General features: G+C 39.3%; 1 protein-coding gene across 1 annotated transcript in view; it reads right to left on the bottom strand.

Moving 5' to 3' along the window:
• The window catches only part of MDGA2 (MAM domain containing glycosylphosphatidylinositol anchor 2), a 777,981-nt gene extending 753,841 nt beyond the window's left edge, over positions 1–24,140 (bottom strand). Inside the window, exon 1 of the mRNA XM_076004050.1 lies at positions 22,820–24,140. Coding sequence (XP_075860165.1) covers positions 22,820–23,099 — 280 coding nt within the window. The 5' untranslated portion in view covers positions 23,100–24,140. The remainder of the gene's footprint in view (positions 1–22,819) is intronic.
• Positions 24,141–24,591: the final 451 nt, after the last annotated feature.

The raw sequence follows: 24,591 nt of genomic DNA, 5'->3' as shown, positions 1-24,591 counted from the left end.
CAGGGGATTGGACATTTCGGGGGAAGGGAGGGGGCAGGAGCAATATTTGTAACCTTAGCAATATTTGTACCTCCATAATATGATGAAATAAAAGGAAAAAAAGAAAGAAAATGTGGTATATATACACAATGAACTACTACTTAACCATAAAACAGAATGAAATCGTGTCATTTGTGACAACATAGATTAACCACAGGACATTATGTTAAGTGAAATAAACCAGACATAACAAAAACAAATACTGCATGATCTCACTCATATGTGGAATCTAAAAAAAGCTCATCTCAAAGAAGCACAGAGTAGAACAGTGGTTACCAGAGGCTGGGAAGGATAGGAGGGAGAATTATTAGGTTCACATTCTTTAGTATATGTCAGTAGACCTATGTATAATATTTAAACTCTCTGTTTTCACTGGCCCAACTTTAACTTCCCTATTTGGAAGCATTCTACCACACTGTAATTTACATGAATATCCAAAAGATGACTTACAGATGAAACACATTGCCCTCTCAGAGAAAGTCTGATTGTCTACAGTAAATATATGGTTTGCATTAATCTCTAGTTCTAGTATCATATATGGTGTTCTCATATGTCAAATGAACACATAAATAAAAGTTTTATCCAACTGCCAAAATACATTTCACTCATAAGTCAGGAAGATTAAAAATACTCTAAAATTTTAATTTTTCAACAGCATTTTAAGTCTGTACAGACATGTTGAATCCTTACCTTATGAAATTCATTCCAAAACATTTCTATTAATTACAATGTGTTATATTAAATTATCAGCAGTAATATGAATATTACTATTTCAGCCTATTTCATATGAATTATTCTGTATGCATCTTTGTAATGCTCTCGTAGGGATGACTTTTCCTATAATAGTATGCATTAACATTAGATACAAGCTTAAAAAAGGTTAAAAAAAATCATAATTCCTTTAAAATGTAATTCCACTTTACCATTTGGCTCAGGGACTGGATATGATAATATTTCTCATCCCAGATGATTAAAACCTAGTGAGAGAAATAGACCATAATCTTCTATAAACACTGCAACAATACTGATCTCCTTTTGTGGACAAAGTGGTCACACTGCCCATGTTGGCACTTAATCTATTCTATGCAATAGAGTAATATCAGGGTAGCAGGGTGTCTGTAACTTTCCTCCTACCACAAAATAATACAGAAATTTAATATCCTTATGTTTCAGATATGCGCATTTTATCTCTTTATCAAAAGTTTTAGTACGTTAAACATGAAATATGAAACATGGAATCAGCTGTATACATGTTAGTATCTTTGTCATTTTATTTTCTCTTTAACTCTATAATTGTTATGATCAATATAGACACATTTTAAAAGCCTACAAAAAACAACAATAAATCATCACTAACCACTTCTAATTGTGTTTGCAAATACCCATTCACATATACACAACTTCAAACTATGTTTCATGTGAATCTTCCAATTGTCTGCCTATCTTATAATGTGACATTCTATATTGTTAAGAGACATGAATACAGATTGCAGAGTTAGACACTTCTGGCTTCTAATCTGGGCTTTCACATTTATTAGCTACATAACTTTTCACAATTTATGCAAGCTGTCTGAGACTCAGCTTCTTCCTCTGAATTTTGGGATATTATTAAAGGAGCAATTTGAGAATTTATAAAATAAAGGTGCTGCTACATACTACATACCCAGAAAATGGTATTATTATGGGAATGATTATGAATTTTCTTGTCTTTTCAATGAGAGTATATGTTATTTGAAGACAAAGACCATTTTTACATTTCTTTGAATGTTTTCCTAAATGTCTAGAAAGCACCATGTTATGTACATAATGTCTACTAATGATTTCCTCAAAAATAAATAGAAAGCAATTAGGTACTAAACCATAAGGCATTGAAATACAAGCACAAGAAAAGCTCAGCTTCAAAGAATGAAATCTGAGTGGGCTGGTGTAGTCAGAGATAGATCAATGGCAGACAGGGGACCAGAACTGGGAAGTAAAAGCATTTTATAGATAGAATAAGACTGAATAAATAAAATCACAATTTTCTCAGCAGAATATGCTTCAGAAGTATATTTTGACCTAACTGAACTGTTTGTAAAATAAAGTTTTCATTAAAAATGTTCTTAATATCACTTAAATTTGGAATTTCTTCATGTATATTCAACACTTCTTTATTAAATAATATCTAAACAGATCTTCTTTAGAATGCAAACAAAACTGGAGAAAAGATAATGCATTTTTACCTAAAATCACATCCGTAATAATTATACCTGCAGCTACCATATTATTACTAACACTTCAAAAGGAAGGTTTATGTATACATTCTGACCTCACGTCTTGTACCTAGAGCAGTAGTCCCCAACCTTTTTGGCACCAGGGACCATTTCATGGAAGACAATTTTTCCTCAGACAGTTGGGAGGCGGAGAGCTCAGGTGGTGCTCAGGCAGTCTTGGGGGCGATGGGGAGTGGTCATATATAGAGATGAAGCTTCCCTGCTTACCAGCGCTCACCTCCTGCTGGGCAACCAGTTCCTAACTTTCGTGGAAGACAATTTTGGGGGTGTGTGCGGGTGGAGTCAGGAGGTGATGTGGCCGTGTTCCTAACAGGCCCTGGCCAGACCTGGGTCTTCTGGGGGACTGGGGACCGCAGACCTATAGCACTTACTAACTGACCAATATCAAAACGTTTTTTAAAATGTCTAAAATTAATCATATAAGATATCTGTATTCTCATTAAATGATTTAATTATTATTTCCATATTCATGGTGATTCTAGGTGAGTTAATAAGGGGAAGGATGGGGAGAAAGAGTAAGGTGAAGATCAAGAGTCCAGTTTTGTTTTTTTTTTTTGAGACAGAGTCTCGCTCTGTCACCTTGGTTAGGGCACAGTGGCATCACCACAGCTCACTGCAACCTCAAACTCCTGGGCTCAGGTAATCCTCTTGCCTTAGCCTCGGGAGTACCTGGGATTACAGGTGTGTGCCAAAGACACCTGGTTAATTTTTGTATTTTTAGTAGAGATGGGGTTGGGCTCTCACTCTAACTAACTCTAACTCCTGACATCAAGCGATCCTCCTGCCTCAGCCTCCCAGAGTGCTAGAATTATAGGCATAAGCCACCAGGCCCACCAAGAGTCCAGCTTTTAACGTATTAATTTTGATGTCTTTGAGTACTCTAAGTGGAAATCTGAAAGAGGCAATTACACATATGGTTCTTGAGCTCAGAACAAAGATCTGATAAGAAGTACAAGTTTGAAAGTCATCAGACAGAGATGTGTTTAAACTGCCCAAGGCAAGACAGTGCACAGTGAGAAAAGAAAGAACAAGGACAGAACTCTGAAGATCTTCACTACCTGGTGATCTAGGAAAAGAAGGACAACTAGCAAAAGATATAGGAAGCATTATTTATCAGTTTTCTCTGTTATAAAGTATTATTTTCTTTTACTATAAAGTACTGTCAGAACATCTCAAATTATTTTGGAATAAGGAAGATTATTTACAAAAAAATTAAATATGGCCCATATTCCTCTCATCTATTATTCCTGAGAACAAAATTTTATATAGACATTATAAATTATTCACAGAGAAACTTGAGCTTTCATTACACATACATAACAAGCAATAAAAGTATCAAATAACACACGAAGGTTCTTAAATTTTGTATTATTATAAGTGAGACCAACTCCAATAGTGAAAAAACCACAAAGCAACCATAAGCAAGTTATCTGAAAATATTGTTATTCAGCATTTATAATATTTACATGTTCTTAAGTAGAACTGAACTTTGATTCATGTGTAACAAATTACAAAGGTGACATTTAAATCGTGTCAAATTCTATAATTATTTTCTGATGTAAAATAAGTCCTATAGAGCATTAACAAACCAGGCAAATGGATAGTGCTTAAGAAAACAGTGCTTATCATTCTTAGACAAATTTTAAAATTGCAATGATCTTTTTAATATCATACATTTATACACACATAAATATTTCTTCAGTAACTGATAACTGATGGTGGAAATAAAAATATCACTTTTAATGTTTTTTTAAAAAAGTAAAAATGAATAAAGAGTATAACTCAGAATCAGAAATCAAGATTTCAAAATCACTAAAAAGTGACATGTGTGACCAAGATTCCTACCACATCACAGGGAAGTATTTGAAAGTCTTAGCCAGATTCAGGCTGATGAAAAGGAGGTACTAGCTGACTGACAAACCACCTTCTCTCCATTTTTATCCCCCAAACTTCCAAACACCAATTTATGGAGCCACTGGTAGATATGAGTGCTATCACACCAGAACCTCCATATCCAGTTAGAATCTTAGATGGATAAGAACATTCTCACCATAAGAAGATCTGAAATTGCCACAGTTAAGGTCCTTTAAAACAGAAAATGGATTTTTCTATGGAACACAAGAAACTCATGAAACAAGAACAACACAGTAGCAATCAATTTCCCAGGAGAATAGACTTCATTCGTCAAAGGAATACTGTGGAAGCAACAGTTATTTGCTGAGATCTATGCCTGAGATTGCTTGAGCTTTATGTAGTTCTATCTATGTCTTCCCTAGGTGAACTAGGGTGATATACCAGAGGAAGGTGTATGCAATGTCTCAGGTATTTCAGATGTTGGGGGAAGTAATAATTACAAAGACTACAAAATCAGATGGTTATTTCTGGAGGCTACCCATGCATTTGAGAAAGACAACGGAAAGCTGACATCAATTTATTACTGTGATTACTGTGGTAAGCAGAATAATCCCCCCTCCCCGCCACACACACACACACACACACACACACACACACACAGATAAATGTCTATGCCCTAATCCTGGGAAACTGTGAATATGTTAAATTACATGGCAGAGAGGAATTATGATTGCAGATATAATTAAGGTTGCTAATGAGCTGACTTTAAAATAGACAGAATATTCTGGATTATCAGGGCAGGTCCAATATACTCATAAAGGTCCTAGAAAGAACAAGAAGAGGAAGAAGAGAGCGAGAGGGAGATATGACTATGGAAGAAAGGCACAGAGAGATGCAACATTGCTAGTTTAGGAGATGGGAGTAAATAGGCCATGAGTCAAGCTATAGAAGGAAGCCTGTAGAAGTTGGGAAGGGCAAGGAAATGGATCCTCCTTGAGAGCCTCCAAATAAAGAAATGCAGCTCTGCTGACCCGTTGATTTTAGTCCACTGAAACCCATGTCAGCCTTCTGAACTACAGAGAAAATTCATATTGCTTAAAATCACTAAGTTTGTGGTAATTTGTTACAAAAGTAATAAAAAACTAATACAATCACAATTTAAGGTGAAGTGTAACAGCCAAAAAGCTTTCTTGACAATTAATGAAAAGAATCTCATCTCCTACAAATTGTAAAAAAAAAAAAAAAAAAATCCTTAGGACAAGATACAGAACTTAATTATTCATAATTATAAGAGCAAGAGCTATGGATATGCTTGAATTCAAATTCAAAGTCTGCTACCCCAAAGGAAGGGCCCAAATTGGGAAGATGTGGAAACTTAGAGATAAGAGCATCTGGTTTGATACACTTAACAATCTTGATCATCAGGTTCCTATGGACTCTGTGTGCCTACAGAAGTCTCCTCCCTATTAGAGACAAGTGCTTCCTGTTTTGCCCCTGCTTGAAAAAAATGCAGATGACTCTTCCCTGCAAGAAGGCATAAGTCCCACCCAGGATTGCCACCACCTCCTCTTCTAGCCAAAAGGCCAGTAACTAGGGGTAAGTCACAACTGGCTTGCAAAGTACTGAGCCCACCAAGTGAGGAAAGAACAGTAGCCTAAAGGAGCCACAGGACCTAGCCAGCATGAGCCAATAGAATGAGCAGAATAACTTTAGGATTGATTCTGAGGATGCTCTGTCAACAGAGAACGGGACATAAAGTTGAATAACTGAGAATTCATTGATGCAAAAACCTCTGACTAGCAATACAACACACTTCTCCCTTATGATCTACCCCCTATTCCCCTACTGGTAGCCAAATTCATAACTAGGGTTAAGTTACCAGCTGGGTTAATAACCCAGCCATGAAGGTGCTAAGATTACCAAGGAGGAAAAGAGGAAGAAAAGAGACTACACTCTGAAGGAGGTGGATTTAGCCAATAAGTACCAGCAAAAGTTGGAAGAGTATGCAGATGAATGGATTCTAAGGATGCTTGATTAAGATGGGAAGTGATATAAAGTTAGATAAGGGAGAGGCTTCTGATGTGGGACTACCCTCCCAGGATACAAAATTTAATCACACCCTGATGTGGACCCCAGGAAATGATACAATAATATTGCTAAGCCTGGCAAACTTTGCTTCCTTCACCCCTTACTAGGTGAAATTAAAATGCCAGAAATGTGGTATTAAGTGACAGGGATTAAAAATATAATAATGTATTTTATTCTAAGTAAGGAGGATGGATTTGTGCTCTTACCGTCACTTTCTTTTATGGACTCCTGCATGAATATGCTAGGGCTGCTATAACAAAATACCACACAGTGAGTGGCTCATAAAACAGAAATTTATTTTCTCACAATTCTGAACACTAGAGGTCCAAGAACAAGGTGCCGGCAGAACTGATTCTCTGAAGCCTCTCTCCTTGGCTTTCAGATGGCTGTATTTTCATGGTGTCTTCACATGGCCATTTCACTGTGTGCACACTCTCCTGGTATCTCTTCCTTTTCTTATAACAACACAAGTCCTACTGGATAAGGGTCTTACCCTTAGGACTTCATTTACCCTTAATCACCTCCTTAAAAGCCCTATTTCCAAATAAGTCACATTGGGGGTTAAGGCTTCAGCCTATGAATTTTTCTGGTGGGGAAACAGAATTTAAGTCTAAACAAATCCCTTGGAAACTGATCATACATACAATCTGAAAAATGAAGAAACAGAGTGTAATGACAATGGAGTATTATTTTAAACTTTACCAAGACAACTGGTTATTTGGAGTAGAGGGAGGGAGTCTGAATATTGTTTCACTGTCACCTAGCTCTCTAGAAAATTGAGCTAAGCAGACCAAACAACATACTGTTATCACAGAGTGACAAAAAATATTTTTTAAATATTAAGAGAAGTAGGAAAGCATGCATACATTTTCTACTTGAGGCCAGAAAAACTCACCAGATGACCATGTCTGAACTAGCGAAAGGGGTCCCCACATTGCCAGGACTGTGGTAAGAGATGTCATTACAAAACTATATTCCCTGATAGCAGTGGGAATGACAGAATCCCTAAAAATAGAGGATACTTGAGGAACTAAATCATCAGAAGCAACACTGGCACAATTATCCTAACAGGTGGCATAGGTGGAATGGCAGTCTTAGTGAAGGGGTTCCTTAAAACACCTATTGTCCCCACACCAAGCCAACACAGCAAATCAAAGACAACAGTATTACATTCTAGGAGGAATGGAAGATACTAATACCACCCTTCATGATATAAAGAAGGCAGATGTTGTAGCTTGCATTATGCCCTCTATTTTATTCACAAACCATGTGGATACAACAACCAGATAGATGCTAGAAGTTGAGACTGGACTACCACAAATTCAACCAAGTAGAAGCCCCCATTGCAAGTGCTTGGCCAATTGCCATATCTTCGCTAGAACATATTAATACTAATTTAGATCATGGTACCCAGCAATTGATCGAGAAAACATTATTGTCCATCTCTACCAAGAAGGAGAACCAGAAGCAACTGTTATTCACACGGGGCAAACAGCAGTATACACCTACCACCCTGACCCAAGACTATAATAACTTTTTTATTCTCTGCCATAACACAGTCCTAAATAATCTGAACCTACTGGATATTAAGAAGATCATTATACTGGTCCAATATATCAATGACATCCTGTTAAGTGGACCATGTAAGCAAAAAGTGGCAAGAACTTTGGAAGCCTTTGTAAGACACGTGCTCAGAAAATGGAAAATAAACATCGCATCAGTAAAAGTTTTAGGAGTCTAAGGTCTGAATCATGGAAAAATAACCCTTCCAAAGAAAATGAGAAACTAATGGACATTTCAAAATAAAGGCCAACCCTTCCAAATAGCAGGACAAACTATCTCACATTGCCATCAGTAAGGAGGAAGCACAATCCCTAAAGGGTCTCATTGGATTTAGGAGAGGCCATACTCTATTCCAGGAGTACTACTATGACCTATTTATCTATCATATGCCAAAAGATGCTGAGTTAGAGTGGGGCTCAGGGCAGTCAAAGATTTTGCAGGAGGTACAGTTTCCATTGAAAAATTTCTCAAGCTTAGATCATATGACCCACAAACTTTTTAATATTAGAAATATCTTTGGTGTGAAAAGATACATGTAGAGTTTACAGCAAGTCCCAGTAGGAAAATCACAATGTAGACACCTATTTTGAGCAAGCCCATGCCATCTGCAATAGGGAATTACAAATCATTTGAAAAACAGTTCATGGTGTATTAATGGGAACTTGTGTAGACAGAATGCCTGAAAATAGGCTATTAAGAGAACCATGGTGCCAAAAATGTTCATTATAAGCCAGGTCTATCAGTCACATCATAAGATCAAGCAGGTCATCTAGCAATCTAGTATTAGATATAAATGGTACAGTCGGGACTGAGCATAAGTGGACAGAATGCACAAGTAAGCTACATGCAGAGGTGGTCCAGACCCCTACATATTCCCTGTTGCACTGACTCACTCCCCTCAACTCATACCCATGACTGAATGGAAAGTCCCCTACAACCACAAAGTCCAAGCTGAGTTCACAGATGGGTTGGCTCCACATACTGTAGAAACAAAAAAGGTACTAACACCCATCCTGCAGCCCCACTAAGGAGAGCCTTCAAATACAGCAATGAGGGAAACATCCACTTAATGGGCAGAGCTTCAGAGATTATGCACTTCGTGTGGAAAGAGAAGTGGCTAAGATAAGAATATATATAGCCTCATTAGCAGCAATGAATATCCTGAAACTTTTATTGTTGAGGTGTTTATTTTCCATTTTCTGAGCACATGTGTTTTACCAAGGCTTCCAAAGGACTTACCACTTTTTTGCTTATTTGGTCCACTCAGCTTAGGACTCTGCTGCACCTTCTCCCTCTGTTCAACCCCGGCTCCCTCCTTCCCTTACAGGTGTTCTTCCCAAGAACACTCCCTGGTAAACCACCTGTGTATAAATCTTCCTCTCAGTACCCAGAGAAGCCAACCTATGACATGCCAACACTGCATTGTGCCTTGATCTCTATCCTACTAATGCCCATGACCTGGAAGGCTTCTATCTCCCTAAAATAACAATACATCTATTCCTTTTGATTCGGCCTATTTCTCTAGGCTAAGACTGTGACCAGGTTGCACATCTGCTCCCACCCATGCAACTTCAAGTTCAATCCCCCAGAGCAGAGCACAATAATATGTTGGAACTCTGATTTACTATGTTTCATTATTTGCTTTATAAATAACTTTCCATCTGTAGAAATGCTGAGTCTTTTATTAATAATGTCATAATAATTGTTGGGAGGATGACAGCTATGTAAAATGAATGAGAAGCAGTCAATAGTTAAACCACCAGAAAATTTTCTTACAGCAAATTTAGAATAATCTTTAAGAAAATCTCGACTAACTTTTGTCACAACCAAAGATATTTAAATAGCATTTTTAGGTTCATAAAATAGTTCATCCTTTATTTAGCTCTATTCTACCCTTTACAGATATTCTATTTAATTATTTTTAATTGTTAATATTATATAATATTTAATTAAATGATATATAGATTTACTTAAATCTAGGTGTCAAGTTTCATATTTCAATGATTGAGTCACTATCCAACTCTACCCAAAATAGAGCATGTATCTAAGGTACCATAAAATGCAAAAATTAGAAGTAAAGAATGACATAAAGATAGGGTGTACTACATTCTGTAATTACTCCCAAATATAGCATTAAATGTATAACTAGTAAAAACATAAAATCTATTAAATACTTCTGAACTTGGAGTCAACTCACCTTTTATTCTACTCTTTTACAAAGGCTTACCGTTTAATTGAAATTTTCATTTACAAAATACATGATGCCTCCACCACTTGACAATATTATTATAACTTTCAGCATACAAAAAGTCATATCCCAATAGTTTAAAGTATTTGGCTCAGGTATTAAGAAACCACTGTTTAAGGAAGGAATTCACAAAATCAATGTTTCTCCATGTTTTCAAAATAAAGAGGTCTGGCTTTAAAATACAATAACAACACAGTCATACTACAGAATTAATGAATTCCCAATTGTGAAATGTAAATATATAATAAATTTCAGGATATTGCTCTTACAGCCAGACTGAATTAAGAGTTAAAGTTCTAAAGACTCAATTGCCTCTGAAAATTTGAGGGGGGGATGGTTATCAGTTAAAGAAAACATCAGCTGCTTAGAAATGCATGGCGCTACAGCTGAATATAATACCTTTCCTGTTCTCTCTTGAAATGGTTTCCTATTGAAGCAGTTTCTGTATCAATCACACAATAGCCAGAATGGTACAGGGTTATACTGTATAACACAATAACTGCATTCAAAAAGCATAGGAAAAAATGACTTTTATAGTAGCAAATACTGTAGCTAAAAGCCTAAAACAAATCACTAAGCTGCATTAATTTGTAAGCTTTGAGGTTTGAGGAACTCACTGGCAACTAAGAGAAGGGCAGAGCTTGCAATCAACTGTCCTCTTGAGCACAACAAGATTTTCAAGAAAAGAAATCCACTGATATAGTCTCCTCAATTAACTCTGTGTGAAAAATGTCCAAGCAATACCCAGAGGGAACTCAAAAATCAGGCCAACTATGACATTTAACTATCAATCTCACCAAGGCCAGTGATTATTAATAAGCCTGGGGAAAAATAAAGTAGTACACCTGACAGTGGTTATTTTTTATAAGCAAATGCCTACTATTTTATATGAAGGAATATAACTACTTCGGCAGAATATACAGCACAGCCATTTCTTCATTTTTACAGGTTACTAATTATGAATAAGCTTAAAATATCCTATCATTCCAAAAATAAATTATACCAGAGAGAGCCCTCAGTATGGTTATTTCAATACTAACAAGAAAAAAATTATAAATCATATCTTTTTTTTCCAAGAAAGAAAACTGAATGGTATAAAATGCTGACATTAGCTACTCAAATACATTTCTCAGGCAAAAAGCTAAAATTTATTGCCCAAGTGGAATTTCAAATATATGCTGTTTGAGATAAGTTTCATGCATGACACAATGTAAGGTAGCTACCTTGCATGTTTTAATCACAATAAGTATAAGCATACACATATCTGAATGTAATTTTAATAATACATATAAAACCATTTACAAGTATTTATTTTTACATATTCTTCATATTTGAATATACCAGCAACCATATGATGGTTATTTAAACTTTATGAGTTTCAGATTTAGAGTAGGGTATAATGTATGTAAAACTCCTAATACAGGCATGGCAGATAGTAAGCACTTGATAAGTGGCAAATATTTTATGAAAAATTACTATATCCTATGTTTAATTCTTTCTCAATAATACAAAGAAAAATATGGAAGATAATCCTAGTTACTTAAGTTTGGTTTGTGCATGTATTTTAGGATCCAGATGTAAATGCAGATGTTTCATGTGCTAAAATCTCACTTAGAAAGCAGAAAATACTACCAAAAAAATCTGACTAATAGAATCGCAGAGATGGTCTTCTAAGTATATAATTGACACTAAACTTCAAATGGATAAATCGCTGTAATTCAGGTAAAATATTAATTCTACATGTATTGCTATTATGTAGCTAAGAAATATATTTCTTTTGTCAACTAAAAAAAAGAAGGAAAGAGAAGTAATGTGAGTTTCTAAAAGTAATGTTCCAAACTTAGGAATACACAAATGAAGGAATCACAAAAGATATTTAAAAAGAAAATGTATGTTAGGTTAAAGATCATATACCCTGTTGCCAACACTGAATCAGAGTCAGCTTTGCAAGTGAAGCGGGAAAGCCACCTACCTCCTTGAGATTAACCTAAATAAGGTTTAGTTACTACTGCACACACTTCATAAATACACACACCCACACACTCTGACATTTATTTATACAGTTATAGTTAATGTATTTATATATGAATTTGTATCTTTAGAGTATGCATATGTATACTCTATAAACAAATATGTATTTGTAGTGTACGTGTGTATTTGTATATAAATACATATGTATGTGTATATACAGTATATACATATAGATATGTTTGTGTGCAAAGGTTATCCAGAAAGTATCCAGCCATTTAACTGTTCTTGTTGTATTATCAATGGCTGAATACTTATTGGACAGTCCTTGTACATACTTTATTTAGTATGTACCGTCTCTGAAACTGGAGAGGTGGTTAAACATAAAGGTTTCAAAGTACTGGTTTGCATAAATAAAATTAGACAGTTAAGGCATTAATAGTAAGTTTCAGTGATGAAACAAATAAAAAACATAAATTATTTTTGAAATATTAACCAAAATGATATAATGATAACAGGATTCAATAGTAAAATCACAGTGAACAAGAAGGCCACTTTCAACCCCAGCTGCTGTGATTGGAGGGATGTTTGACAGGGAGGCACAGGAAATAATCAGAGAATAAACAGCCTCTGAGTAACACAGCAGATTATTTCAGGCCGCGGTCCACTGGGAGTTATTCTTGTTCTGGGGAAAGACTGGGAGGTTTCTAAACCCCAATTTTCACAGTGATGATGCCATTATGTAGTTTACAACATTGTAGGCAATGGTCCTAATGAAAGAGAGTTGTGCCTCTGTGGACAAGTATATTTAGATGAACCTGTGCACAGCAAAGAAAGATCAACATTAGTCAAAGATTTAGTTTCGATTAATTGTAGAATAAGACTGAAGTCTCTTTAAAACGAATATAGTAGCTTTGTTACAAGAAAAGTGTACAGGTGACATAGACTACTGTGAACATGAACATGAAAAATGTGATTCATGAAAAATGTGATGAAAGAGAATCACAATATGGATGTAGCATAAACCATAAAAAAAAAAAAAGGCAAGGAACAAGTTCAGAGCCAGGATAAGAGCATTAACTATACCATTTCTAGATAAAAACTTCACTAATTCTGAGATACCTGGGTAAGACTGACAACTCTGAAACTACTTGGCAGTTATATCTGTGCATATTACAAGAGTCTACTGTGTATATATGCTTAAGGTAACTTTTTCAGCAAAGTCAATACTGTTCATTCCACATAATAAGGAAATTCTTCCCACTGATAAGGTTTTTTTTATTTTTTATAGTCCTGAGTAAAGACTGCCTTCTACTCTTGTTAAAGAGGTACCTGACCAATATGCCCAACTAATATTAAGCTAATATTCTGACATTCAGAAGACTATTATAATTAAGCAATTGTAGCCATGTAGTTAATTATAGGCATTATGGAAGTAAACTACCTTTCACTCTCAAAAAATAGATAGTAAGTGCAAAAGAAAATTAAAATGCATTGTGTCTAAAAATCCTTTCTTATGTATGTGGCTGCTACAGTTCAAGGCTGAGTGAAGTCCCATCTAGCCTTTTCAGTTAACTTTACTTTAAAGATTTTTTTCAATGATTAAATGAGTAGCTGAGGAACAATAATTTTGGTTAATTTTGGATCAAACTTAGAAGATGTTATACAACAATTCTGTGATAAATGTATTTAATGATTTATCTTCATTTTATGTTTTTTTTTATGAATTCTCAATTATTAATATAAGTACTCTTACAATTACATCGCTATGTTTTCTTTTTTGTCTGGGTGGATACTTTTCATATATTGCTATTTTTCAATTAGTCTTGAAATGGAGGATATTAAGAATAGTCGTGCTCCTTTATACAAGAACAAGATTTATACATATATTTGACCATACACATATACTTATATAAGCACAAATTTACCCATGATTATAAGGTTTAGGTTACACTAATGTTCCCTGGAGCTTTTAAATGAAGGGGGATACCAGCTCCCTGCCCACCACCACCATTAAAAAGCAAAAGAAGAAATTCCAGGGTTGTGTGGATTGAGAGAGAGAGGCTAGCCTAGGGAGAAATATCACACACATGTGCATACAAAATACAACACCAGTAGCATTTTCATGTCCATACTAATACATCTAGTGTTTAAAAATACACCACTTGAGTCATTTTCTGCTTGACTGATACAACTGGAATATTTTTTTCCAGAAAAAAAATTACTTGTTCTCTGTTACTTCCTAGCCCCTTATTCTGTTCTAAAAACTAAATGACTATCCTATTATGAGGTTCAATAGCAAGAGCATCTAAGAGTGCAGTTTTTTTAAGAAGAGAAAGGAAACTCTCAATGTTCTCCTGCTTCTACTCCAGATATAAAAATCCAACTACAGTTTTTTATTCTTGCTGTTTTCAACCCACTCTCCTCTGAGTTTACTAAATGTGGAAACTGAGGGCTAGAGCTTAAGATTTTTGCCTGAGGTAACACAATAAAGCAGAAGCTGAACGAGAAGAAAGGCTAAGTAACCCAACAGTTTTCAACTACATCATGCTGCCTTGCACAGTGATAAAAAGCAATAATGAAAGCACATATCTCTCTTTTTGCAAGGCCAATGCATTCATCTCATTGGCTGTATATTTGTAAAGGACAACATGACGTTTTAAGTCAACTGGACCCATAATCCGCTGCTTCTAAGCAACACTTCTTTTCAGCACTCTAAAAGGGCCTTGAATAGTCTTCTGAGTTTACCTCCAAAAGGAGCTGCTATGTATTAATGTATCACAAGCTTCTCAAATTCGCCTAGATTTGGAGAGAGCTCAGTATTGCACACGAATTTTAGAGACAACTATCCTATCTTCTGAGAGCAGGTAAGTCAGCTTCACATTAAATACACACCACCTCAGAATCTTGACAGACATAAATGTCTGAGCAAGTTCCAGAGTATCATACAACAATATTTATTTTGTAGACCTACCGACTTTTGGAGGGGAAAGACACAGGTTAAAGTTGGGGTAAACTTTTGAGAAATTGCTTAGGTTTTGTTACACACCCACTCCAGGGTTATTTTTCTTTCTGTACCACTATCCCTCCAGCTGGGATCCATGCTGCAGCAATGCCCTACCCTCCCTCTTTACGCCAACCCACTTTCAAGGCTCAACTCTTGGTGTATCAGCTTTTCCAAGTTTCCTCCAACCATGATAGTAACTGTAATTGCTCTCTCTTGCTTAGGCACAAACATCTGTATTTCTTATAGCCTTATTTTATTGGTTCCTCCATTTGTTTTTATCCCCTCAATTAACTTGTAACCTCTTTGAGTTGATAGCCCTTATAATACAGCTACATGCATTAGCCATAGCAGTTATACATTAATTTGCTAACTGAAGTTACTGGAACTTAACCTAAATTTGCCTAGAGCCTGTGAAGAATTCTCACTCATCACAGCATCAGTAACAGACACAACGGGTGCCCTTACATTTAATCTGTTTCCACGTGTCCTTATGTTCCCAAATCATACAATTAATCAGCAAAAATAATCTGGTCTAGAGTGACGCAGGCTCTATGTAAAATCCCTTTATCCCTTCATCTTTCCCTACCAGGACATCAGAAAAATCTCCCTGAAGATGTCCTTCAGCTGACAACAGACATTTTTCTTTTTTACTCTATTTTGATGCATTTGAATAAAGTTCTAGTTACTTCAGGAAAAAAAAAAATGTTTGCTGTTTTGCCATTACTTAAAGAGCAGAAACATTTTATTATCGCCTTTACTTCCTACTTACCTCTTTCAGATCTCAGCTCCCTTTTGGGCTGTCCATTAGGACTTTGAGATGCCTAGCTGTGAAAAAAAACTTTCCTCTTTCAGGCAGACATGTTTCCAGGGACTCACTCAATTATTTTTATTCTCCCCATTCTCGTTACAACAAAATAAGACAAGAAGTATACTGCTTGAAGATAAAATAACATATCATATAGTTGATCCTGTCAACCACAGGACAGTCCTTAATATAGATTTGACCACAAACAGAAAGAAACTGAGGCCTCTTGCTTTTATGCAAAATTGGAAAGATAGCATAATAAAAGACAGTAAGAATAAGTTACATCATAATTTCTAATAGCTTTCATCCTACCATAATAGGCACTGAAATGAAAAATGTAGGGTAAATGTGTAATAGCCAAAAAATATCCTAATAGTTGAAATTCTCTTCTGTGATTATAACTCCTGGGGAATGTATGACTTGGTTTGTAAAATACAAATCATTGTTCTTACTTAATTCAATTGATGACATCAACAAGAAAAGAAAGTGTTTTAAAATATAAGATTAGAAATGGCAAAGTGTCTTGGAAAAGTAGCAAGAAACTGATATAAAACAAGCTTAAAGAAAATGGAATTGTGCTGGTATAAGATGGAAATAATTAAGTTCATACCTCAACAATTGAGCATGAGAGATTTTAGTAATTTTCAAAAGACAAATAAGTTCATACAATGAAGATACCTAAACCCTAGACAAAAAAATTTCACAAACAACACAGGACCTCCATCTGCCTGACATAATAGTAAAAGCACTGTGTCTTAAATTAGTGGGGTAATTTAATGATCTTAAGTCTCTTCTCACTTACAACTTTATGATTTTACAGAGCCAAAAAATTATTAATTAGATTTGAAAATAAAAATAAGATAGTTTTCTATGAATGTAATCATTTATTCAGTCTGCTGTAAGTAATATACTATTTACATCGACAGTCACTGAAGGAAAGTAATAAAATTTCATTTTATTCAGTTAATGGCAATTATAATGAAGCTGAAAACGTTCACTCCATTCATACTTGAAATGCACTGAATGTAACAGTCTGCATATTCTTCCAAAATAGCCAAAAAGGAGAATGTGAAAGATATTCCCCAATTTAACTCTAAGCTGATAACACATTAGTTAACTTTAGCTGCTTTAGAGATCAAGTTCAGGACTAGGTCAGCATATTTGGTTGTTTGTTGTTGCCTTTGTGAGTTATAAGCCTTGAGCCCAACTCTTGTGAGGCTCTTCCCAGAGCATGAGGGCCAGGGCAGAGAATATAAGTGATGAAGCGCCTCTATACTTGGAAGGCAACCCAAGACCATGGTTCCTGATACTGTCTTAATAAAATATATCCTGAACCCGAAATGCTCATGCTATAATCCCATCCCCATGAGCCTTACCCCAATTACATGAAAATAGTAAGTTTGAAAAGAATACAGAGCATACTTTCAGAAAAGTTTGTTTATGACCGCTTCTCAAGAAAGGTTTAAGGTGCTTCACAACTACAAAAAAAATTAAAATATTATTAAAATATAAATATGAAGACTCATAACCAAAGACAATGAAATTAAGCAAAGAAGTCAAGATCATGAAGAATGCCTTCATAGAATTATTTTTGTGACATATATTCACCAGAATTACTTCAATGCTAAACTTTTACCTCTAACTCTTGTCTGAACCCTGTGACCCTACTGACTTATTCACTATAAAATGATAACTTAGGCTTAATGTATAACTTGCTCAATCTAAAATATTTATAAGCCCACTTAGGAGCTTCCCCAGGGACTTGTAGGACATGGGCAATTAACACTGTATAAAATAATCTTCCCATTTTGCAGGTAAAATCTCAGTAGTATGACCAGCAAAGACAACCCTGAGTGGACAAAAGTTATCCCAAGATAGGATGGCAACTGAGCCACTTTTTCTTGATGATGGTAGCCAAGGTGGTGACAATTAAGAGTATGTGTGAATGTGTAGGGACAATAGGGTAACTAGTGGGAAGAGAGGTTAGAAATGATTGTATGTAAGAGCTTCATATTGATTTCTTTTTATAGCAACATTTATTAAAGTCATCTCCTTCTCTTCTCCTACAGGATGACACCCTAAATATGGTTCAGTCGAAAGCAGTATCTCATCACAGGGCCTCTGTGATGTTCATCCAATCTGAACAACAATCACAATAAATATACCTTGGGATAACTTTGCTACAAGGATGGCGATATCCTGGGTCTGGCTGTAATGGCCGACTGACCTCTCCTAGCAGGGGTCCTCAAACTTTTTAAACAGGGGGCCAGTTCACTGTCTCTCAGACCATTGGAGGGCCGTTGGAGCAAGCGGCACACATTCCACACATGCGCACTGTGGGCCCCGGACCAGTTGGCTGCTAAGCAGGACAGGCAGCGGTGGCAAAAACACCTGGCAGGCTGAATAAATGTCCTCCGCAGGCCGCATGTGGCCCCCCGCCTTAGTTTGAGGACCCCTGTCCCATTGCATACTTATCCTTTTGGATCAATCTGTCCATCCAGATTCAACCCACTAATAGCCTGAAATATCTTCCAGAGCTTTCCTGTCTTACTCATCCCCTTGTTCTTAACTCCACCTGTCATTTCTGTCTAGCTATTCTCTTGGGTGCTATTCTTAAATTGCATGAGATATACTGATATTAACCTGAATTAATATAGTTTGCTAATCTGTCATATGCATGTATTTGACAAATTAACATGTGTTTGACACATATGTTTGATACTTAACACATTCTGGAAGCTATTTTTGGACAATGAACTATTTTAGGATACCAATTCATTGTTTGCTTTGGTCCCCACTAAAACTATTCAGACTTGGAGCTTTATTTTGTTTTTTGTTTATAGTGGGGATTTGTCTATGCTGATGCAGTAATATTTTATTGTCCCCCTAGGAAATCAAGGGCATGATGATCAGACGTAAAAATACAGTGTGTCAATGGAGAAGTTCTTCTGATTTTAGCCAGCCAACTGAGAAGTTTACAGGAGGTATGATTCTTGGTAATATGTCATTACCAATTCGATCTCTAGAAAACACAGTTAAACAGCCCAAACAATTTACTACCACAGAATGACTTAAGCAGAAAACTTTCTAAACTAGGAAAAAGCCCCAGATCACTTAGCTTTAGATATTTCAATAAGCATATATGCATAACTGGACTTTACATTCTGACTCTCGATGATGTGTCTTATTAGTTATCCTAAACCAAATGCAATGTGAGTATGACAAAAATAATAATGCTAAAATTAGATATCAGTTCATTGTTCACTTAATGACTTTTTGGTTTTCAGTGGTGTTAAAAAAAAAAAAAAGAAAATTCAAACAAACTTTAAGATACCAAGAGTATTTTGGGGAAATTTTTAATAACTTTTTGAAATTTAAGAAGTGAGAATTATACTTTAAGAAAGTAAATTTTAAAAAACACACAAATATATGTCTCCAAATGGGTATAATCTATTGAAATAGTTGTCTTGGGAAGTCCACATGGCATTTTTTTTGTGCTACTTTATTATGAAGAGTTTTTGTAATCTTTCACAAGTTTTTTAAAATAATTGATATTATTATAATGTCATATTTGATAAGAAATATGTAAGGAATATGAAAAACAGATCCCATTTTCAAAAAAAAAATTAATGATAGAATTATTGGCTGAGGGTAGATAAGCAGTTAAAGGATAATCTCTCTTACCCAGCTGCCACACCATAAATAAATGTTAGCTATTGTGCAGTTAACTATTCCAAGATAAATGACAATAACTCCTTAGGTCTATAGCAGAAACTCTTACACACATGGTCGTGGAACTGATTAGGCATAACACGAAGAAAATTATAATACTTGAGACAGTATAATCCATTAAAACAAATATTTTTAGTTTCCTAAAAAATAAAATCTGAATTTCGTGCTCAGAGTTTTCCAGCCAGGAAGTGGAGGAGTGCAGGGATTACCTAGCTATTTCAGGAAAGAAAGGTTAGTAATGACATAGTTCTAAATCATGTAAAATAAATAATTTCAGGTGACAATCAAGTGATTTCACCTCAGTAACCTAGAAAATGATTTTTATTTCCTCCTGGACTTGGCTACCATAAGAAGAATTAAGAAATGATACTCTGTGTGCAGTATAAATGGTTTTACATCTGGCAAACACAGGCAAATAAAGAAATACAGACTTTTATGATCAAAGTTCCTATCTAGATTTTTGAAGTTTCTGTTTATAATTACTCTGCTTTTGAAATTAATCATTTTCAAAGATCCTTATGTAAAACGTTCAAAACGCACTTTACAATCTTACACTAAATCTTACATCTGCCTGTTACAATGGATCAATTTTTTAACTAAATAAAAATAAACTGTTCTCTTCCCTATAAATGTTTCAACAAATAAAAATAAAACTACCTTATAGAAAGGTCATGATTTACAAAGTCAAAGCATAAAACTGTCAGTCTGTGCCAGTGCTTCTCACACTTTAGTGTGCATCCAAACCATCACGTGAGGTAATGAACAGGAATCAATGGGTCCCATGCTCTGACTTTCTGAATGCAGAAAGTCTCAGAGGGGCCTGAGAATTTGCATTTCAAACAAGTTCCAGGGTCATGCTGATGCTAAAGATCAGGGTCACACTTTGTGAACCTAAACTTCCCTGATATGTGAGACATTTTTGAAAAGCAATATACAATTTTTTTCACCCATCTACTAGCTACAACATTTATAATAGCCAGGGATTCTGATTAATATTTTTCACACAAAGCCAATTCTATTCCTAGCTATGTGACTAATGACCACATCAATATTAAAACAAAGATAAACGAAAAAAAGATCCCATCATCATTACAATCACCAGCTCAGTAGCAAAACTGCCTCCTGCTTTATTGTTAACAGGCATGGGCATAGGATTATATTAATGAAATTGTTTCCTTTTTCTCTACACTGCTAGACCATACCCTTTTCCACTATCCAACATGAGAGCTGCCAAGGCAAATAATCTGAATGATAAAAAATGACAGGAAAATGGAACAATGCCTTTCTAATCCAGACAGTTCCACCAATGTCCCACTGCCATCCCTGCCCCAGTCTTTCTCACTTCTCATTACTTCCCCTACACACACACACACACATACACACATTTTAAAAACAATTCAAAACAAAAACTTCTTTTAGTGGGGATGGTCCCAATGAAAGAGAAATAGAGATTTGGATATGGGATCAGAGGAATTCGGACTTTCCCATCCTAATGATCAGCCCCTTGAGAAGGTTCTGACTCCAGTATTCCTGCATCCCTAGAATCCTAGCTTCTCTCAGCTGTTCAGGGGACACCAGCATCCAGCAGAGTCACAAGAACAGTAAGTGAATTCCTGCTTTCTTCAAGCCCCACCTCCTGCTGTCAGTCAAGCCTTGAGGTGAGCCAAAAGACTCAGCACCTCTCTCACACACAAACACCCATCACCATGTCACCACCACCACCAAAGAAGTTGTCTTCCATTCGGGAAGGAACCAGTGAGGAGAGAGGAAGTTCAGATGCTTAGAGGTGAGAGAAAGTGAAGGTTTGTTGGTCTGAACCAAGGAGGGAACCAGAAAGACATGAAAGGGGAGTAGCAGATGGAGCACAGGAGAGACCAGAGCTTGCTGCTGGGGACCACCCTCCATTTCTCCCCAGCACTGCTCAGCCTTGGACGGAATACAGTAGAGAGAGTAAAGGCTGTGTCTGATCTCCAGAATTCATCCCCAAGCACCACTGCTGCACTCCACCTTCCCACAGAGTTTGAGGACTCAAGATCCACTGGCACCTGCTTCCACTCTGTGGTAAGTTCTAGGGCTTGCAGAGAGAGCTCTCACACTTCCACAAACCGCCCCCTGCAGTGCTGGGGTCCAAACCCCTTAGTGAGACCAAGGGTGAAGTGGGCCGGATATCCAGCACACATTCTCTGGCTATTGGCCCTAGGGGGTGCTGTGGGTGAGTCTTGGCCAGCTGTCCCCTCAGGAGCTGCCCCCCTAACCTCCCACCTTACCTGGAGAACACAAAAGTTATTTTTCTTTTGGGGCACTGCCTGCTTGTCCCAAGAGAAGATTGAGATTTCAGTCACTATTAACCAGGACCTGGATATGTGTGTGTGTGTGTGTGTGTGTGTGTGTGTGTGTGTGTGTGTGTGTGTTTCAGTACCGAAAACCAAGGGTGCCAACTGCTGCTGACAGGCAAAGGAACCTGGAGTTGCTTTTGAGGACTTCAAAACCTCGGAATTAACAAGCTTGCCCTTCTAACCCTTTAATATCTAGGTTTTCCGGAGGAGAGCTGAGACTGTTCCTGTTGCAGCGAGCTGGTGTCCTGCCCTGGAGCCCAGACGCGCGGACTTAGGCGTCCGTTCATTCATGCATCTGCTCATCCATTCACACAAACATGTCCCTTAATTGTGTCTGGCACCGAGAATCTTGCCTGCTATTTTCCCCTCCCCAAGTCAGTGCTCATGGCAACCGCTGGTGCAGAACGCAACTCAACTGTCACCCCACTTCCTGAGCCGGAAAATCAAGGCATGTAGGTATTCACACAGAAAGGAAAAGGTGGAGAGGAGGAGGCGGGAGGCGGAGAGGGGTGGGGAGACTCAAAGGGGTCACACTTGAAGCTTCCCTTGGGGGAAACCGCAGCACGGACACCGCGGCATGCAAGGAGCCAAACCATTATTAAATCAAAGACTACTGGAGCTCGGGTCCCCCGCGGGGATAAATCAAGTGCAAAGCCACTCGCTCGCTTGAGTGCGTCGCTGCCGGCTCGACCCAACTCCGAGCCCGAGCTGAGGCGCCGGGGGAGCGGCTCGCAGCCCAATCCGCAGCGCGCTCGCTGCCTCCTTATCGCTCCCAATAACGTGATGAAGTGTAAATCAAATGCCACGCCGGGAGGGGCCCGGCACGGCGCGAGTCGTGCATTCTCGCTCGGCAGCCTGTCTTGCCTAAGAATCACAAGGTCACGATAGCGTCGCGATTCCACTCACCGTACACTCCTTGGCCAGAGATTCCCTCCAGGAGGACTGTCAGCAGCCACACGAGACCGTACACTAAATCCATCTTCACGTGAACATGAACATATCCAGCCCAGGGGGTACGCGGCGGGACCTTCCGGAGGCCGGCGGCCAGCCAGGCGCGCTCCACTCGCGCCCGGGCCGCGCCGAGGTGCCCGGGAACTGCTCGCGGAAGGAGGAAGCGCCGTCCGTCCGTCCTTCCCCCGCGGCGGCCGCGAGCGGAGCGCAGGAGCCCCGCACACCCCACACTCATGCACACACACACACACACGCCCACAACACAATACCCTCACACACACACGCACGCACACACTCGAACGCCGCACTCACACCGGGCGCCTGGGAAGATCGCAGACGCCGGGGAGGAGCAGGGGGCGGTGGTGGGAAGGGAGCTGCGAGGAGAAGTGTTCTTCAGGGCAGCGGGCTCGAGTCTCCGCGGCGGCGGCGGCGGCGGCGCGCTGGGCTGGCGGCAGGCGCGGGCAGGGGCCGGGGTGCCGCGCGGTGCGAGCCTGGCTTGGAGAGCCGCGGAGCAGGAAGTGGCCTCTGACCCGGGACACCGACCAGGGCGCTCTCGCCCGGGTTCGCCTTTACAAAGTAACTCGCGAAGGTCCCCGGAGGAGCGTCAAGCGGCGGCAGCGGCCCGCCCGCCCGCAGTCCGGAGCCCCCAGCCCTGCTGTCTTGCCTTCCCCCATTCCATCAGTTGCCATTGCAACGCCAATCCTGTTACACCACACAGACTCGCATCGCCGGGCGGAGAGAGGAGGAAGAGGAGGAGGAGGAAGAGGAGGAGTGGGGCTAGAGGAACGGGGGTGGGGAGGAGGGGCAGGAAGGAGGGGGGAGAAGGAAGAGGAAAGGGTCCAACAGGGAGCGGAGTGTGCGTCCGGAGCTCGCTCGGGCACCAGCCTCAGCCGCCGCCGCCGCCGCAGCCACTGCTCTCCAAAATATCCTTTAGCGCCCGCCCCGCCAGCGACGAGGATGCTCTGGCCCGCCGCACCGATTCCGGAGCCGAAAGCGGAGTCCAGGCACCGTCGCTTGCAAGAGAGGGAGAACGCCAAGCAGAGACCCGATCCTCACACACGTCTACGCGCGCCCACCGGCACTGCGCGCGTCCTCCTCGCTTCCGCGCCGCCCCCGCCAGGTGGAGAGGGTGGGGGCGGTCGGGACAGGCGGGAGTTTAGAGGAGGGAGCCGCAGAAGGGGTTCCCCGCCTGGGCTCGCGGAGTGCTGGCATCCAGAGGTGAAGGCGGGAGCGGCCGCCTGCGGAGGGCACCGGCTGCGTGGCCGCCGCTCGGGCCGCAGCTGCGGCAGAGGTGCCCGGCTGCGCTGCCGAGCGCCCGGGGCTCGACGCCGGCCGGAATCCCTGGGTGTGCGCGGAGATGCGCGCCGCGGAGGCGAAGGGAGGGAGGAGGACGAGGGCGAAGCGGCGAGCGCGGAGCGCAGGCGGACCGGCTGCCGGGCTGCCGGGGAGGAAGGCTGTGTGTGGTCACGTTGTGCGCTACGTGCTGGGAGCGCGAGCTGCTAGCCGCAGCCGGGCGACGTCAAAGCCGGGTGCGCGGCTCGGCCGCCTGCCTCCGCGCCTCCTCTGCTCCTCCTTTGCTCTGCCTTCCTGTGTCAGCCGAGCTCATCAGTATGGACACCGCCAAAGACTCCGGGAGGCCAGCGGCACCAGCCTCCAACCTCCCCGCCGAAGCCCACCCTTGGCTCTCCGGGAGCTCCGCGGCGGCGAGTGCTCCTTATTTATATGTG

Source organism: Microcebus murinus, chromosome 6, assembly GCF_040939455.1.
Source record: "Microcebus murinus isolate Inina chromosome 6, M.murinus_Inina_mat1.0, whole genome shotgun sequence".
In the NCBI taxonomy this organism is placed as follows: domain Eukaryota; kingdom Metazoa; phylum Chordata; class Mammalia; order Primates; family Cheirogaleidae; genus Microcebus; species Microcebus murinus.
This window is presented reverse-complemented; position numbering and strand designations above follow the sequence as displayed.